General features: G+C 50.0%; 1 protein-coding gene across 1 annotated transcript in view; it reads right to left on the bottom strand.

Moving 5' to 3' along the window:
* Nucleotides 1–15,830, bottom strand: part of GALNT14 (polypeptide N-acetylgalactosaminyltransferase 14) — a gene marked incomplete at both ends in the record, with an annotated part of 30,774 nt that extends 14,944 nt beyond the window's left edge. Inside the window, 4 exons of the mRNA XM_010147234.1 lie at nucleotides 1,603–1,724; nucleotides 3,905–3,970; nucleotides 6,510–6,577; nucleotides 15,732–15,830. Of these exons, the coding sequence (XP_010145536.1) occupies nucleotides 1,603–1,724; nucleotides 3,905–3,970; nucleotides 6,510–6,577; nucleotides 15,732–15,830 (355 nt within the window). The remainder of the gene's footprint in view (nucleotides 1–1,602; nucleotides 1,725–3,904; nucleotides 3,971–6,509; nucleotides 6,578–15,731) is intronic.
* Between the last annotated feature and the right edge of the window lie 1,304 nt (nucleotides 15,831–17,134).

Genomic DNA, 17,134 nt, shown 5'->3' with positions numbered 1-17,134 from the left:
TTCTGAGCACGTCTGCCTTGCTGCCGGGGCTGCGAGACCCAAGGGCAAGAGCAGCACGGGCAGCAGCGGAGCTGACAGACTGCCTTACTTCCAGCCCGAGAAAGATTTAACCCCGCAGGGCCGATCTCAGAGGCGACGCGTGCATTTGATGCTACATTCAGACCGCGACAGGCTGAAACTCCAGTCGCGATGCCACACGTGGCATCCCCATTCACCTCCCCCACAGCTGCCCAAACGCGGGGCACGTTCCTGGAGCTGCGTGGGAAAGCAGCTCTGCCTGCCCCTTCCTGACGCCACCACCGCCTTTTTCTCCTGCCAAAACACAGCAAAAGGTCTGCCTGGGAAAGATGTTATTGCTCTGGATACTCCTCACCAAAATACAGCAGTGCTTTGGCAGAGAACAGGGGATGCCTGCCTTAAAAATGCTCAGAAGAACAGCTGATGCAGTGAAGGTCAGTGGGGCATCCCACCCTGGGACAGGCCAGCTATACTCCAGTGGGATATCGTAGCACGTGTTCTCATATTTCCACCGGAGCTGCGACCAATCATATGAAAAGGCCATTTTCCTTATATCACCGTTAATCAGCAGCACCGGGGCCCAGCCTGCAAACCAGCGTCGGGACACCCCCAGAGCTGTCTGCGTGACAAGTGCCAGCAGCATCCACTGCCCTCGCCCACCACGGAGGGACCGGACCCGGTGCTGTGCCTCCCTTCCCCCTGTCCCATCGCTGCTGCCCACGGGGACGTGCAGCCCAACCAGCACAGCTATCCCATATGGAGGTGTGAAAAGCAGGATGCCTTGGGCGAGGGGCACCGCGAACACCAGCCCAGCAGGTTTCTCCATAACCCACCACCTCGGCTTCCCCTTGATCCTCAGCTGTCCGTATTTCCACATAATGCAGTAGCTTTAAAACTACCGGGTAATAAATACTAGCAAAGAAGAGCCAGAGGTGTAGCAAGAGTGGAGGAACAAGGCACACAGAAGGGAAAGGAACATGTACCCATGCTGGAGCTGAAGGCTTCATCCCCAGCACTGTGCCAGCAGGTCATCAGCCCAGAGTTCCCTCTGACCCAAGTGACAAGGAGCTGGGAGCCTCTGTGCGCACGTTTGGCAAGAGAGCTGCCGCCGGCAAAAGGCGAATGTCATTGTCTGCTCCAAAATCAGCAGAATTTAAATCCTATTAAATCAATTTATTAGGGTTTAATTTGCATGAAATTAAATCGGCCCCTATTCAAGGAGCCGTCACTCCCTTAAATCAGCAGCACTGAGCATTTTACATGAGTCTAATTAAAAACTCTGCTGGAGCACTGCCCACGTACTCCCCTTTCTCCATTCAACCTCTGCTTGCCACTAAGAGCCCCGCTGCCCCGGGAGGCCCCTTATCCTACCCACTCACACGCTCTCCCAGTCACGGAGACAACCCTACCCGGCTGCTGCATGGAGGAAGATCAGCAAAGCCCACTTTGCACCCCAAAAGCCCACTGCTTGCTTACTCGTGTGCCTGCATGCAGTTGGTGGTCTATGGACATTGAGAGGGAAGAGGAGGTGGAGACCAGCGATGCGTCCCCTAAGGGTGGCCCTGGTCTCTCCGGAGCACTCACCTCTTTGATCCTGTGCAGCAGAGGAAGCAGCCAGTCCTTATTCACTTCACAGTGACTGTCGAGGAAGGTCAGGACTCCTGCTTGTGCAACATCTGCCCCTCGGATTCGGGACCGGATCAGACCTGTTCAGGGACACACCATGTCAGCGGCCACCCAGATGGCTGGGTAACGTCCCCAGGCTCCTCTGGCATAGTCTTCTGCCCTCACGCATCTCCTGGGGTTTGACCCATCTAAATCCCATTCAGATACAACATGGCTGGGGTTCATTACCTCCTTCCCAGCGCTGCAAGATATGGCAAGCATTTCCAAGGTCACCAAAGCAAATAAATGGCTCCAACAAGATCAATGATTTATGGCATTTATGCCAATCCTTAATTTGCACAATTATTTCTGCTGTCACCTTCTGGGGTAAAACATGACTCAAAATGCTTTCATAACCCCCTGCAGGTGATAAATCTAGCACAGATGTAAGTCAATGGGGAACGGGCCAGGGGAGTCGAGGTTGGGATCACCTTGTGCCAGAATTAGGCTTGTCTCAGCCTGCTGACCTTTCCCTGCTGTACCCCTTTCCACGTCCCCATGACCCCCAGATCTCTCTCCCTCCCTGAGGGCACTGCTGATCTGTGGCTCCGTGGGAACACTTCTTCCACCAAGGAAAGAGGGTCAGCTGTCATGGTTCTAAGAAGGGCTCATCAGGGCCCGGACGGTGAATTTAGAGCCCTTCAGAGCTGGAGATGGATTGCTGCATGCATTTGTGAGAGAGAAAAATTAACAAAGTGGGAGGTCATGGAAAACAGCTGCACGCATGGGTTTCATACGAGACCATACGAGAGGTTTTCATACTCTTCAGCAAGACCACTGCTCTTAAAGATGCTCTGTTCCTATTTATACTGGGGTCAACCAGCTTTCTGACACTCCTCCTGCCTGCAGTCGATGCTCAAGTGAGCCACAGCATAAGAAAGGAGACGGTCCGTTGGCAAACAAGAGGACACGCGGTTTGCTCAAGGGGAGCAGAGCTTCATGATGAAGGAGAAACAGTAGTAATACAAAGGGAAACAGGGACAGATAGAGCCAGAAGGGTTTCAGGGAGCAGCCACACATCATGTCCCTGCAGAAGGAGGTCACTGGCTTTCATACTAAAATTCCCTAGAGGAAAGGGGTCAAGAAACAGTCTCTGAGCAAGAGGATAAACCCTGGAGCAGTCCAGCATTTTGCCTGGACTGCTCACCTCCTGCAGGTGACCTGCAGGTCACCTCCTGCAACTCAGGTTCTCCCTGTATCTCTCTACCTCCTGCAACTCAGGTTCTCCCTGTATCTCTCTACCTCCTGCAACTCAGGTTCTCCCTGTATCTCTCTCTGCAACTTCTAAGATCTTGTGGGTAGGCATGGTCTGCTCTATCTACCCCACCCCTTCCCAAATCCTGGCAGGTCCTGAGGGATACAGCTTCTGCGATGTATTAAGTGAGATAAGCCCTCCAGGCTGGATTCCCAAATACTGATGGTTTTATAGAGCACCAATACCTGCAGGTCCATGCAGTGCAGGGTGCGAGCACATATATAACCCCGTAACACAAGAGAGAAAGGTGAGAAGGAGCTGCAGGTCTATGGAGACCTCCCCCACCCTCCTACCAAAGCAGGTATGTCTCTTACATCCATGGCAGGGGTCATGCCACCCTGACATCAGACCTGAAACCTTCTTGCAAGAAGAATCCACAGACAAACCCCCTCTGCTCCTCCACCTCCCCAGTCTGACACACACCTGGACTCACACCTCTGATTTTCAGCATGAAAATCTTTGGGTTTTGTTTTCCTAATACTGCAAAGCAGGACTTGAGAACACCCATTCAGACTATGGGGAACTGGAAAGTGTCTCAAAAGGTTGCCAGCAGCAGCCCAGTGGGACATACATTCATCCTCCATATAGCCCTTCCTAATCTTTCAAATATAATTAATTTTTTTTTAAAAAAACCAACCCCACAGAAGCAGCAGGAGCAGATCTCCTCTTTCATTAGAGCAAACATCTTTAAAAATAAGTCCCGGGGCTTTGTTTTGCCTGTTCTAATTTTCTGGCTAATAAGCTACAGCTGAGCCTCATTGGATATCTTAATAGTCCCATCTTTTCCAGTGAGAGAGGGGGGATTCATTTCAAACCACAACTCCTTTTATCAGGGCCCCCCATCCCCAGGAGCCACTGACTTCCCTCACTACCCACTCCACTGAGGTCCCCCCTCAAGGCTCCATCACTCTCACACCTCCCGAAATCTGGGTTTCCCAAAGCGGGTCGTGGGCAGGCAGCTCTTACCTTCTCGCCGTCCATTCCGCAAGCACTTCACCTTGGGGAGCTTGCCCAACAAGCGGCAGTCGTCAGCTTGGGAAACACAAAGGGAGGACATGTCACCCTCAGCCACCCTCACAGTGGCTTTGGCAGCAGAAACGGTCCTAGGGGAGACTGGGAGGAAGGAGAGAACCTCGTGCTGCACTGGCTGATGGCTCGTTAGGGTGATAGCACTGCTGGGGCACAGCAGTCTTACTGCTCAGCTCATGCAGTGTAAATCAGGACTGGCAGAGCAGCAGTTTTCATAAAACAAATGCAAGCCCAACAGATTTACACTGAGAACAGCTGAATTCCACTGTAAAGTCAGTGTAGAAGAGCCGTGGTTGGGGTCAGAATCAGAGTTTTTGCACATTAATGCAAATGACTATTTTTGGTAGCTGCAAAGCAACAAGCCGTCTGATGCATGTTTGTGTGGCAGGGCAGGAGCCTCCGGAGAGCCCTGAGCAAGAAGAAAGGGATGGTCAAAGAGAGCCCTGTAGAGCATCCAAGGACTCCTCGTGCCTGGGACAGCAGCTCTGTGGGGTAGAGAGGCCCCACAGCCACCCACACCCAAGCTACGGAGGTCCTGCAATCTCACACACAGTTGGTGCCCTTGCTCTTGCCCTGGTGCTGCCTGCAGCCCCAGCATCCCTCCTCACCTGGATTTCTCCCAGAGAGAGCAGGGTCTGCCAGCAGTTGCACCCATCACAGCCCCCTCTACCTCTGCATACCCACTCCGTGACCTCCACAACCCCTTCCTGCCCCTCTCCACTTCTCTGACTCTTCTTCCTCGGCACTACAAACATACACACGTGTGCCCCATCCCCACCACCCACCCTGTGCACCCACAGGCGCCTCCAAGTGCTTTCATCCCCTCCAGCAATCCTAGTTGACAGGAGACATCGCAGTACTGGGATCCCTAGCAACTCGGGTACAGTTGCTCTGTGCGCATTGGGGGAGCAGAAGTGTCAGGGGTTGGCTACGGACCTACAATGGAAATGTGCTGGGATGAGCAGGAACCCATGTGTGGAACAACTGCATCCCGGCAAACAAAAGGCCAAGGGACAGACAGAGGTGAGAAATGAGACACGACTAGGCACGAGATAAAAGCACCAATTGCTTGGGGTGAGTTCCAGAGGAAAAAGCTGACCATGTGCGTGTGCAGCGTATTATGCAAATACATGTATTTTATGTAAATGCATGCAGACTGGATGCCAGCAGCCGCAGACTATCATAGGAAAGGAGATGTAAGACAGCTGAGAAGTGCTGATTTCGAGTAGCCGAGAGGCTGCTCTAAGTTACACGGGAAACAGTTTCCCCTTTGGTGCCCTGGGATGAGTTTAAACCCAGCCCAGATCCTTCTCCCCAGCTCATGCCATCAGCTGTGATGCAACAGGGGACCTGCATTTCTGCAAACCTTTCTCCTTTCAGGAAGGCAAGCACTTTGTCTGTTTAGCCAAATAATCAGCGTTTACTTTCTCCATCCTTCAAAAAGCCTGCTCTGCTGTACGCCAGCGCAGCTCCAGTCCCCGAAACTGCTCCTTTCTCCACCGCAGCCGCTCTGCCGGTCCCCAGGCTTGCCCAGCCTGGCCCCCCCGTGCACCGGAGTCGCTCCTAAGCTCACCATAATCACTGCAACCCCTTCTCCTGGCTTCATCAACTCCCCAGGGAGGTGTCGATGCTGAGAAGTGGATCTGTCCCTAATGCTCTCCGAGGCAGTGCCTATTTATAACATCCAAGAGCAAAGCATAGATCCCTTTTTTGTTGTTGTTTTTTAGAACCTCCCTAGCTTTGTTTCCAAGTTTCCTAGTAAATGGCTTCATTTTGCAGATCCTTGAAATGTGAGTGCCATGGACCGCTCAGCCTAGGTGTGTTTTATCTTTTTTATGCCTGAGACAGGTTTCTTTTGAGCACTTACTCTCAGCACCTGGATCTTCCACTTGCCCATCTCACCAGGCAAGGTCTTTAGCTGGGATAGGTCCCCGGGAGCCCCAGGGCCTTTGTTGGAGATCGGACCTATTGATTTCACTTGAGTCACGCTATTAACCAGGAGAGAATGGCAGGTGGATGTGTGCTGTCTGTGGCATACGGCGCTATTCATGGTGCATCTCAGAAATGGGCAGCCCATGCGAGAAAATCCTCCTTAAATGGGTGAAAAAAAGGTCAGTCAAGAGTTGCTGGCCACCTATGCAGAACACATGCATGCATCAGGAGGGTCAGACTACCATTATCCTGTGCAATTCCAGCAGCGTAAGCCTAGAATTGCTCCTGGCTGCATCTGAAAACCACATTAAACACACCATGGCTGCAGCAGAATACAACCAGGTAAGGACTGGATTCATGACTACTGGATATAAAAATGATTCGCCATGCTCTTTTCTCATATTATTTTCATGAGAAGAGGTTTCATCATAAAACCTCTACTTCCCATGGCAATGCAGACCTGGTATGGTGGGGTTTGCCCTCCATACCTACGGAGCTTTAAATTTCCTTCCGCTTCGACAAACTCTTCCCCCCTCTCTGCATAGACCCCAGTTTCTCACAGTCTCTTCTGGTTTGGCCCCTTGCTTTTAAGATAGAAAGGGTCACTTACGATCATCACTGAAGTCATCCACTAGTATGATTTCATGGACGAGGTGCGCTGGGGTGCGGTCCAGCACGCTAAAGAATGAAGAGAGAAAATCCGTGACAGTGCTTGACCAACTCAACAACCCAACAAATGGGCCAGGCAAGCCTAGGGACCAATCCCTGTGAAAGCACAGAAGACCAGGCTTGGATTTCCAGAAAGAATCTACTAGATAAGACCCAGAAACCATCCCCCACCACCACCCTAGTAACCTACAATGCCCAGCTATCAGCCTGATCTAAGAGCCTGCGAAATATTCCAGGTATTCCTGGGAAATAGCTGAGATTCACCCTTAACACCTTTGTGAGCAAATGCAGAGCATCACGGAAAGCCAGGAGAAACAGGCTACTCGGCAACACGCGCATCGCACAGAGTTTCCTAAGGGGGCTTACAGGAAAGCTGCCATCACCCCGCCACTTCTCCTGGGGCTAATGATACGGTGTCTGCCGGCAGCGGGGCCGACACAGCAAAAATTACCCAGCTCAAGCCCATCCTTACAGAGCTCACAGCCGTGGCAGGACAACTCCCGTTCTCATCCGTGAGCTGACTGCGTTTCAGAGGATGCCGAGAGGAGAAGAGCAGGGCTGGAGCCCGCCTATTTAATGAAAGCGAGAGGCGGCAGGATGCGGTCTGCAGCTCCCTCCAGGTGGACAGATGTGGCTGAAAGCTACAATCTTCCCTTAATCATGCCGCCAAGGTTTTTTTTTAATTATTGTTATTAAAAAGTCTAGACCTGTTCTCGCACAGCGCAAAGGACGGCAGAATTACACGTACATAAAATCCTGCCCTATTAAAGGGCCAAGACTGACTTCTTGAGGCAGAAACCCCAGGGCATCCCAAAAATCTCCTGAGGGCTTCACATGGGCTTTGGTAATGCCAGTTGGGTGGCATGGGCCATTCAAAATTTTAAACTCCTTTACCTTCACCACGAGTGCAGTTCCTTTTTCAAACAGGATATAAACCTCCCCAAAATTTCACACTTGAGTCTGCCTTCTGGTCTGGCTTAGGAAAAACCTTCAATCCTACTGCTGGCATAAGAAGACAGACACCCCTTGAAGCCCCTGACACCTCCAGATCCTCATTAATAGGTTTCCCCAGCCTCACAGTCTCCCAAAGCTCCAGCAGAAAGCCTGGAAATCTGGAAAGCCATGTCCCTGGCCCAGACCCTAGTCAAGAGGGCCCTGAAGGGCATGATCCACGGGTAATCCAGGTGTCTGGGAGCCATCAGCCCAGCTGGGAGGAAGCCAGAGGGGTCTCACAGCATCATTCCCAAATATCCAAGGACATTCACCCAAAGGGCTGCAATTCTATGATGAAATCTTGATGAAAAACCTCAAGCCCACCTGCCCAGGATGGCTTGAAGCTTCTACACCTATTGTCAGATGCCAGCACCCACCAGGTACTGGAATTACAACCCTCTAGAGAAAGAAAGAGTTGAGTGAGAATTTTTTGGAAGGAGAACAGGACATCCTAAGGCAGATGCTTGAAATTAATCTTCCCTCCGTGACTCGGGTTTCTTTTTATCCCCCAGAAGAAAAGGGGGTTTTATCTCAGACCAAAGTGCATAAGTCTGGCACTTCCCTCACGGAGCTCCTTAACATCACTCCCAAACCCCTAATTACTTTCCCTGGAAACACAATCCCAGCCTCCTCCAGTTTCAGGATCTTGGCAAAAGCCATGATTTCCCCCACACACAGAGCACTTCAGATGCTTTGCATGTTAAAGTTGGGGTGGGGAGGAAAAGAAAGCCTCTGCCCCCCTAAAGCAACAGACATGGTGGGAGCCCTAACAGCCAGGAGCTGCTGTGGGCACCCCAGCATCACGAAGGCTTGCACCAAGCAGCGTTGGACAACATCGCCTCGCCAACGCCTGCAGCCTGCACAAAGTATTAGAGAACGTGGCTGAACACCCCTCCTCCTGCTGGGGCACACAGAGCAATTTAAGTGTGCTGTTCCCACCTGTCAAGTGTTTTTTAATTATTATTATTAATAGGTTTGTTATTTTTAAAAAATCCCCATATGCAAGAGCTGAGTTCAGCAAATTACCACAGCTGAGCGTCAGTACAGAGAGACAGGAGAGCAATATCATGCTCAGTGGAATATTTAACAAGCGCTGATTGCCTGGAAACCTAACTTGGTGAAACCTGCAGGACAGGAAGCAGACTTGTAAAAAAGCCAGCAAAATAAATAAATAACCCGCCGAGAGAGGGAGAAGGAAAGGCAACTTGAATATTCAAAGCCTGCCTCTGCCCAGTCTCCCCTATAGATTCACCTGCCAGAAGTGCCCCACAGGGCTAAACTCTACAGGAAGGTGCTCACAAAGGGGCTGAGATTCTGCTTTTAGTGGTCCCAGCAAGAGTAACTCAACCAAAGTTGCTGCACTGGGCTGCAGGCTCAGACATAGTCTGCTCATAGCAGTACTCTGACTTGGAGGAATTCCCATCAGGCACCTCTTAAGGCAGAAAATCCAGCGTGGACCGTCCCCTAGGCGCTGGGCTGGGGAGATGTGCAGCCCAGTCTTGGCTCAGCTGCAGGCTCCCACTGCTCCCAGGTCAAGCCGTTTGCTGCCAATTCTGTGCCTTGTCTTCCCATCCTGTAAATCAGGGAAGATGTTCCCTGAATGCCAATGATGGCCATGTGTGGGATGCACAGGGTTGTCTGGAGCAAGGGGGAAAAGGTCAGAGCACAGGCTGACAAGGGAGAGACGTCTCCAAGGCTTCCCCAACGCCATGAACCATCATCCTTCCATGGGGTTAATGACAGACACCACCATGGATGACATAGCACCCCCCAGCACAGAAAGCAGCCTCACCCAGCACCATCACAGCCCTCTCTCAACACTTCCCTTGTGGGACTCCCCCACAGCACGACACTATCCCAAATCCTGAGTGAACAAAGCCCTGGTGAGGGTGGTCCAAAGACTGGGTCCACCACGGCTCTGAGGACCTGATGTCCACTGACCTCAGCAGCCTTTGAGCTCGTCATTGCTCTGATGAATCTGTGCACAGACACCCACAAGCCCCCCAAACTGTCACTAGGGATCTGTTGATGCAAGCACCAGGAGATCCACAGCAAAGACTCAATGCTGCAGCTGCACCACAGCTGACAGCAAGCGCGCCGGCTTTTCAGCAGAGCCAGATTCACATCTCCGACGTATTTTCTACCTGTGCTCTGTGCATCACACAATCATGCACCCATGATGCTGGAAACACAGGAGATTATAAACACCCCTCCCAAGGCGTTCCTCAGGGAGGACGGGAATCGGAGGCACCGAACATGTCACGTTTTCAATGTTACAGGGGTTTTTATCTTTTTTTCAGATAGACTATAAAAGCACTTTTAAAAATTCAAAGACAGCTTTTCTATTACTTTTGCCTTTGCTCAGCTTTAAATTTTTTTATACTTTTCTTTCTTTATGTGTGTGCATCTCAGCTTTAAATTTTTTTATACTTTCTTTTCTTTCTTTATGTGTGTGCACGGCTTTTTTTCCTTTTACAGGGATAAAATCAGAAGACAATTAATATTACAGTGCTTTGAAGTCCTTCTGTTATTTACAGAATTTTTCCCCTGAAATCAAACATAGATATACTGCAGTGATGGGCATATTTTAACAAATCAAAACAGCTTTTCCCAGAGATCACAACACTTTCTCCCTTAAATCGCCAAAAGACCTGTTACGACTGAAATGAAAACTCCTGCCTCTAGCCCAAAAAGTGCTCACGCTTGTTCAGCCCCATAAGACCAGATTCACTGCTGAATTATCTTGAAAAGCTAATGCTGAAATTCTCTTTGTGTCAATGGATTTAGCAGACATCATGCAGATGTAACCACGGAGAATTTCACCTTAAATTTTTGCCTTAAGGTCCTTCTTTCATCTTCCTCAACAATTTGTTGGGAACCTTTTCCATCTGCCCAAAGGTAAGCACTGGATTCAACAATTTCACCTCCAAATACATACCAGTGCAAAAGTCACCCTGACATGTAAGGCACGGAAAATATTTGCAGGGAGTTGTTCAGATCTTCTGAACAGGTCGGCATGTTTTTGGTCATCAACCAGAATACCAGTTGCTTTAGAGAGGTGAGTGTGGACATCGATCCTCAGGAACTCACGAACCCATTAATTCTCTCCATGGCAACATACTGGGACTTGTTAGGGTGAAAAATAAAAACCTTTGGGACTATAATAAAGTGTTCGAAGGGCCAAGGGTCACAATTATTAAAATCAGACCGAGAGCACGGCAAGAAAATGCCCACCAAAATGAACTGCTTCAACAACCCAAAATGGCTAATTATGTAGGAAGAGAGACATCACACCAAGAATAACCATAATGAGCTTTGATTACACTGCGGCTTTCGCATTTTATTCTTTCAAATACCCACCAAGCTCTTTGAAATTCAAGAGTTCTCTTATGTTAACATCAAAAGGTAAAAGCGCATGGAGGGCTGTGTACTTAGTCACCGTGAGAAATGATTAGCAAATTAAGAAAAAAAAAAAAGTCCAGGGTTTAAGCAAAAAGCAGAACAAAAAAGAAATAAAAAATAGTCAGCACAAAGTGCTAATTATACGGTTTCTGCACAACACCTGGCTTGTTTGTGCTTCTTTAATCAGGCTTGTTTCAGCTATGGCACAGACTCCATACGGTGCTGCCACTGCCCAAGGAAGGAGGCGCGCGGCTTTGGCATTTCCCTGCCTCAGATGTGTCTGGATGCAGACACGGCAGCGGTGCGAGGTACTGGCTGTCCAGGATGTCACTGCTATTACTCGCAACTGCTGGAAAATGAAAGGTGTGATACATTCTCCCTGCTAATTAATGATCTAAATATTTGATGTGGTATTCACAGCACTCGCGTCAGGACTTTTGCCAAAGGATGCGTTTTGGTTTGTCAGCAAGAGGTAAATAATTAAGTCCCCTTATTCCTGTTCTGAGGTCCCCAGCTGCAAGTTTGAAGAATAAATAAATAAAGACCACTCAACAGAGTAAATGGGACTGTCTCACTCTCTCCCTTACCGGCACAACAGCCTCCTGAGCTTCTGCCCTGCCTGTGCCAGTGCCGACCCACCATCAGGCTCCCAGAATTGCCTTACTGCAGAAAGCCAGAGCACAACGGTCTCTGACAGTCTGGGAGCAGAGCTGCCTGGAGTTCTGCCTCCCCAGCCCTGCCTGCAGGGCAGGCAGCATTTCTCTCCCAAACACTCCCAGGGATGGGGCACAGAGCAAGTCTTGCTCCCTGCAGACCTCAGCCGGGGATGCCACACTGGACAGAGCCCTGAAAGCACAACTGGGCACCCAGCAGCAGCTGCATCTCGGCATGCAAGCATGCTGATGCCTGCAGAGGAGGGATGGGAAGAAAGGATGATGATAAGCAAGGGATGGATCAGCTCCCCCTAACCACATGGAATTACATGATGGGGAGGCACTATGACCCATTGCTGTCGAGAGAGCCAGCACCCAGCCCAGCCCCAGGTGACGAGGTGCACATCTTTCCTGGCCACGCTGCTCCATCTCCTCCAGTGATTGCTATATAGCATTGGGGACATCCTTAAGCTGGAGGAGCTGGGCAATGAGCTGGATTCCCTCCCTAAATCCAGGCTAGCACAGGATAGAAAGAGAGGAAAGAAGAAATTAATTGTTTGGGTTTTTTTTTTTTTTTAATGCCTCTGTATGGCTTATTCTCCCCCTTGCTCCTGCCTTCCCTCCTTGGGTTTACTCACACAGTCCCATCCCCATACTGTTGGAGACTCACCATCTCTAATGTACTGAGCCTTGGAGCTTGAAATACACAAAACCGAATCACAGGGGGACAAGAAACTTGCCCAAGGTCATTTGATAATTGAGTCCCTGAAACAACAACCCAATAGTGGTTTCTTCACTGTCTGCACAGTCAGAGAAAATGAAAAAAAAAAAAAAAAAATCTGAAGAGGGACTTTGCTATTCACCACCTCCTCCCTTCTGGCCTCTTCTCCCCTTTTCTATTCCCTTTCTCATGACACCCATCCCCTACTACCTGGACACTTGTACGTATTCACAAGCATAGCGACATTTGCATTTATAAACGCTGACTACATCATTTGCAGAGATTTGGGCATTTAATTAATTTAGCTTTTCTTTTTTTTTTTTCCCCTCCTTTCGTCCAGCTGGCAAACAGTCAGAGAAAAGATCATGAAACTTTTAAATTAATTCATTATTCAACACAGTCCACAAGCTTTTTTCAACAGCTCTGACGACGCAAATTGTTCATAAATGAACTGTCACCAACGCTCGCGCCGTGACTTGCGTAAGGAGTGCTGCAGAGGCCATGTACCGTGGTGCTTCTGCTCCACGGGTCAGAGCACTCGCATCCTCCCCGAGAGCTGAATGCAACACACTGAGCCTGAGATACAGCTCAGGCTCAGCACTCGGTCAGCTGTAATGCTCTCAAGCACCCAAAAAAAATGTAGGAATAGCAAAATCCATCCTGTCCGTGACATACGTGGTCTCTTCTGCAAGAGTTGATTTCTCTTCTGCTACAGGGTACCTTCACCAGCTCCTCTGTGTTTATATAGGGTCCTGTAAGAAGTGTTCCCTCTGAGGGGGTGGTGCCCCATCACACCGTGGCTTTGGACAAGCCAAGCACTGTGCATTTGCCCTGTTTCTTGCTCCTGCCACAGCTGTTAACTGAGAACATCCATTTTGCAGTGAGACTGGAAACCTCAACTTGCTGGAACTCAGAAAACCAGGTTTGCAACCCAAAATTTTCCATCAGCCAGAGACAAATCACCTCTCAGTTCCTCAGTCTGTCCATCTGTCTGCTGGGCTATACCAAGAGCACACCGTGGAGACGTACTGGGGAGAAGAGGGTAGAAGAGGTGCCTGTTTTACTCACCGCTGTACGCAAAGCTCTTGGAGACATTTGGCCACAGACTGCTCCAAAAGGCACAAAGCAGTGTCAGGAGGACAGAGTTTGTTTGGAATGGCCACGGAAAATGATCCATGTTGTTACAGCCACCGTGGGATGGAGTTATCTGGAAGATCTAATTAAACTAAGCATTTGCCAAGCAAGGCAGGGGAAAAAAACAGAGCAGTCAGAAGGCAGAGCAAATTAACCTACAGAGACTGAAGAGGCAGATGAGCTCTCAGCTGGGTCCAAAAAGAGACAGGGAGGTGGCAATACATACACAATCATGGCTGGAGAGGAGCAGAGCAGGAACCACGTCACCAGGACAACTTGAGGCCAAGGGCTGGTACCCTTAGGACCAGTTAGATCCAAGCAAGGCTCCGAGTACTGCACCCAGGAGAAAAATAGTGAACCCCGATGACAGGAGGTCACCTCCAAACTATGGCGACCAGAAAAAGGAGGGTCAGCTCAGGACACCTGAGGATCTCAGCTCAGGGAGAAGCAGGGGAGATGCCAAGGCTGTCATCTCAGTTCCTCACTGCCCAGGTTTGCCTTTGCGGTGCAGCTCAGAGGGATGCTCCACAGGGCTCTGGCACCATTTGGAGATCAGCCCACAGGAAAGAGGGCTCAGAAGGGACCCCAGATCTGGGGAAAACCTCCACACAGACAAAACACGGACACTGGAATGGGGCACATGAGCAGGGAGGAGCAGTGTGTGGGGGCAAAGCTGTGGTGGAAATCATACACAACCAGTTAAGGAAGGCAGTAAAGCCGACTATTCAAGTCAAGCAAAGAAAAGGAACAAGGAAGAAAGTCTGGAAATCAGAAACTTCAGAGGACAATATGCGAGAGGAAGGAGGAAATATACAAACTACCTGTATTTCTAACCAAGCCATCATAGCAATGAACAGCTCTCTAAAGAAGCCAGATATGTGGGATCCACGCATAAGAGCTGTATCATGGGTCTAACATCTCTCATGTGACAACAGCACTCCTGATCCTACCTGCCGGGACAGTGAAGTACAGAGTTACAGGGAGAAATGAGATTAAAGTCCATCCCTGAACTTTATCCTGTATCTCAGGGACTAGAGGACTGCACTGGGCTTTGCCTTGCCATCTCTGTTACAACAGGTTCTGGAGAATGGTGAACCTATGCAAGGCACTGCAAAGATAAAAGAGAAGATGGAGGATCACGGAGGTGGTACACAGCCCCAACTGCCAGTGCTATGCACACCCGAAATCCACACACCCCAGAGAGAGAAAGCGGTGATAGTATTAAATGTAAAGCAAAGGAGATGGGTTTGGGCATGAAACCGCACAGCAAAGCAGGAATTCAATTTCAGGACTGTCAAACTCACTTGTGGCACTGGATGCATCCACCTGAGGAAGGATGCTGTTTGCAGAGAAGAGCCCAGCGAGGACATGACGGTGAACAGGGCACAGCTGAAGTCCCCTCTCAACCAGCAGCCCCAGTCTGATCAGTACTGACGATGGCAAGTGGGTCCCTGGGGGTGCCAGGGCTTAACTGACAAGGCGTGCAGCAGGGCACAAACCTTCGCTACGTGGGCATGAGATAGATGGGCAAAACACTACTGGCACAGAGCAGAGCACACTCAAGCTCGCCACAGAGGAACCCACCAGACCCCTCGAAGGTGTGGGGGAACACCTCACTAAATCTTCCCACAAGAGAACTTGCAGATTCAGGGCACACTTTGGGATTAAACACTGACTTCAAAAACCTGGGGTGAAACTGAAACCTTTAGTCTATGCACTCCAGCAAAACACAGCCAACAACCAACCAACAAATGAAGGAATGGCCACACACCCAGAGTGCTACACTGTGTATCCAGAGAAGTACAGAAACAGTCCTTGAAAATCTAGTCTGCACGTGCAGTATTAGGGCTTCTGAGTTAGGAAACCTTCCTGGCACTCGAGGGCTCGCTAGGAAAGCTCAAACAGTGGTACCAGAGCAGACGTCAGCAGTGACACCTGTCCCTACAGGACTGGGACAAAATACAGCTGAACACTGATACCCAGCTGGATATAAAATCTCTTGTCCCAGGCTCTATCTAATCTTCTGCTGTTCCCTCAAGAGTGTCCAGTGCTAGACCCTAAAGAGGGAGCACAGCTACTTATTCTCCTGTAAAACCTATGTCTCAGAGACCAGTTTTCACGCTAATTTCTCCTGGTAATCACTTGAGACCGTAGCTGGCAGGTCTGGTCCCATTGCTGCAGTGAGTGCAAACAGATTCTGCCTTTACTCACGAAAACCTGTAGCCCACTCACACTTAAAGAGCAGACTGGGAGCTCTTACCTCCGAATCGTCCTTAGCAGGGTCGACCTGGCCTCGTTGTGGAAGGTGATGATGACACTGGTTGGCGGGAGGTCCTGGCGATAGCGCAAAGTCGTACACCTGGGGAGGGGGAAAGAGGAAAAGGCCGTTCAGGGTCTGGAATTCAAAGTGGGAGCTCACAGGCAGCAGACTCCATCACTGGATTGTCCTCCAGCCACTATTTAAAATTAAAAAAAGAAAGGTTTTCTGCATGAATCCTTTCTGAAGGAGTCCAAAAACTGTCAAGTAAGTCACTGAGCATTAAAGCAACAAAAAGAGCTGAACTGTCATTAATAGGAAGGGATGAGAAAGGAGGCAGGCAGCTTGCAGCCCTTTTCTCCAACCACTGCTTCCCAACTAGCACACCCTCCTGGCACTACCAGCCTCCCCCACCAACAGGTAGTGGGAATATAAAGGCCCTCCCTTTGTATATTAGTTAGGGCAACACCCCCTTCCACAAAGATCCTCCTCACTGACGTTGGGATCATCGATGGGATCAGGAAGAGGTCCTTCACAGCAAAGCTAAGCCACCGGTGAGGTAGGTACCTGCAGGAGGGCAGCTGCCTCCATGGCTCCGTGGCCTTCATGGGGCTTTCGGTGTCATTCCAGAAGTACTGGGTTATTGTTCTGAGCTTTTTTTTTCTTAAATTGAGGCAGGGACCTGAGCACTCTCACACCCACCCGGCTGGTGGCACCAGCAGAGGTAAGAGCATCATTGCAGCTCCAGGTGCCTCACTCCCACTGCCCGAGGCTGCAATTTCCACCATCCAGCTGCAAGGTAAGCCAAATCCTGCTTCTAAACTGACTGTTTCCTTATTCATTCTGCCTGAATGGCACAACTTGATGACAGGGAAGGCTGGGATGTAATGCTTTCCCAGCCAGCCAGCAGAAGGTGAAAACCCACAACTGCAGCCACAGTCCCTGCTGCCCCCTTCCCAGGAGACGTCGCAGACTCTGTAATTACTTTGACCTTTAGCTGATGAAATGTGTGGCTTTTATAGACTGACGCCAACATATTCCTAGCTCAGGAAATCCAAACACACCTCTTACATCCGTGCTGTTCCTTCCAGGTCCCTGTCAGGCTCTTTGTTGACCTTAAGATGACAGACCAAGGGCAGGAGGGCACCCTGTGCCCAGCCTGAGAAGCTTCCCATCACAGCCAACATGCTGCTCCCATCCACAAGCCATTTGCCTGCCTTGTGTTACTGCCCAGGTGCTACCACTACCATCCTCAAAGGAAGCAGGGAAGAGAACTGAGCAACCACTCTTTCAAGAAACCATCAGTTTGCTCCCCCAAAGCTCTGGGCCGCGGTATCTGCAAGGTGAAGTAAAAACAGATGGAAAAATTAAGGTGGGGTTGGGAAGAAGAAAGCAAGTAACAGTAA

The sequence above is a fragment of the Eurypyga helias genome, unplaced genomic scaffold, assembly GCF_000690775.1.
Source record: "Eurypyga helias isolate BGI_N326 unplaced genomic scaffold, ASM69077v1 scaffold19472, whole genome shotgun sequence".
NCBI classification, from domain to species: domain Eukaryota; kingdom Metazoa; phylum Chordata; class Aves; order Eurypygiformes; family Eurypygidae; genus Eurypyga; species Eurypyga helias.
The sequence above is the reverse complement of the archived record's forward strand: the minus strand, read 5'-3'. Positions and strand labels throughout refer to the sequence as shown.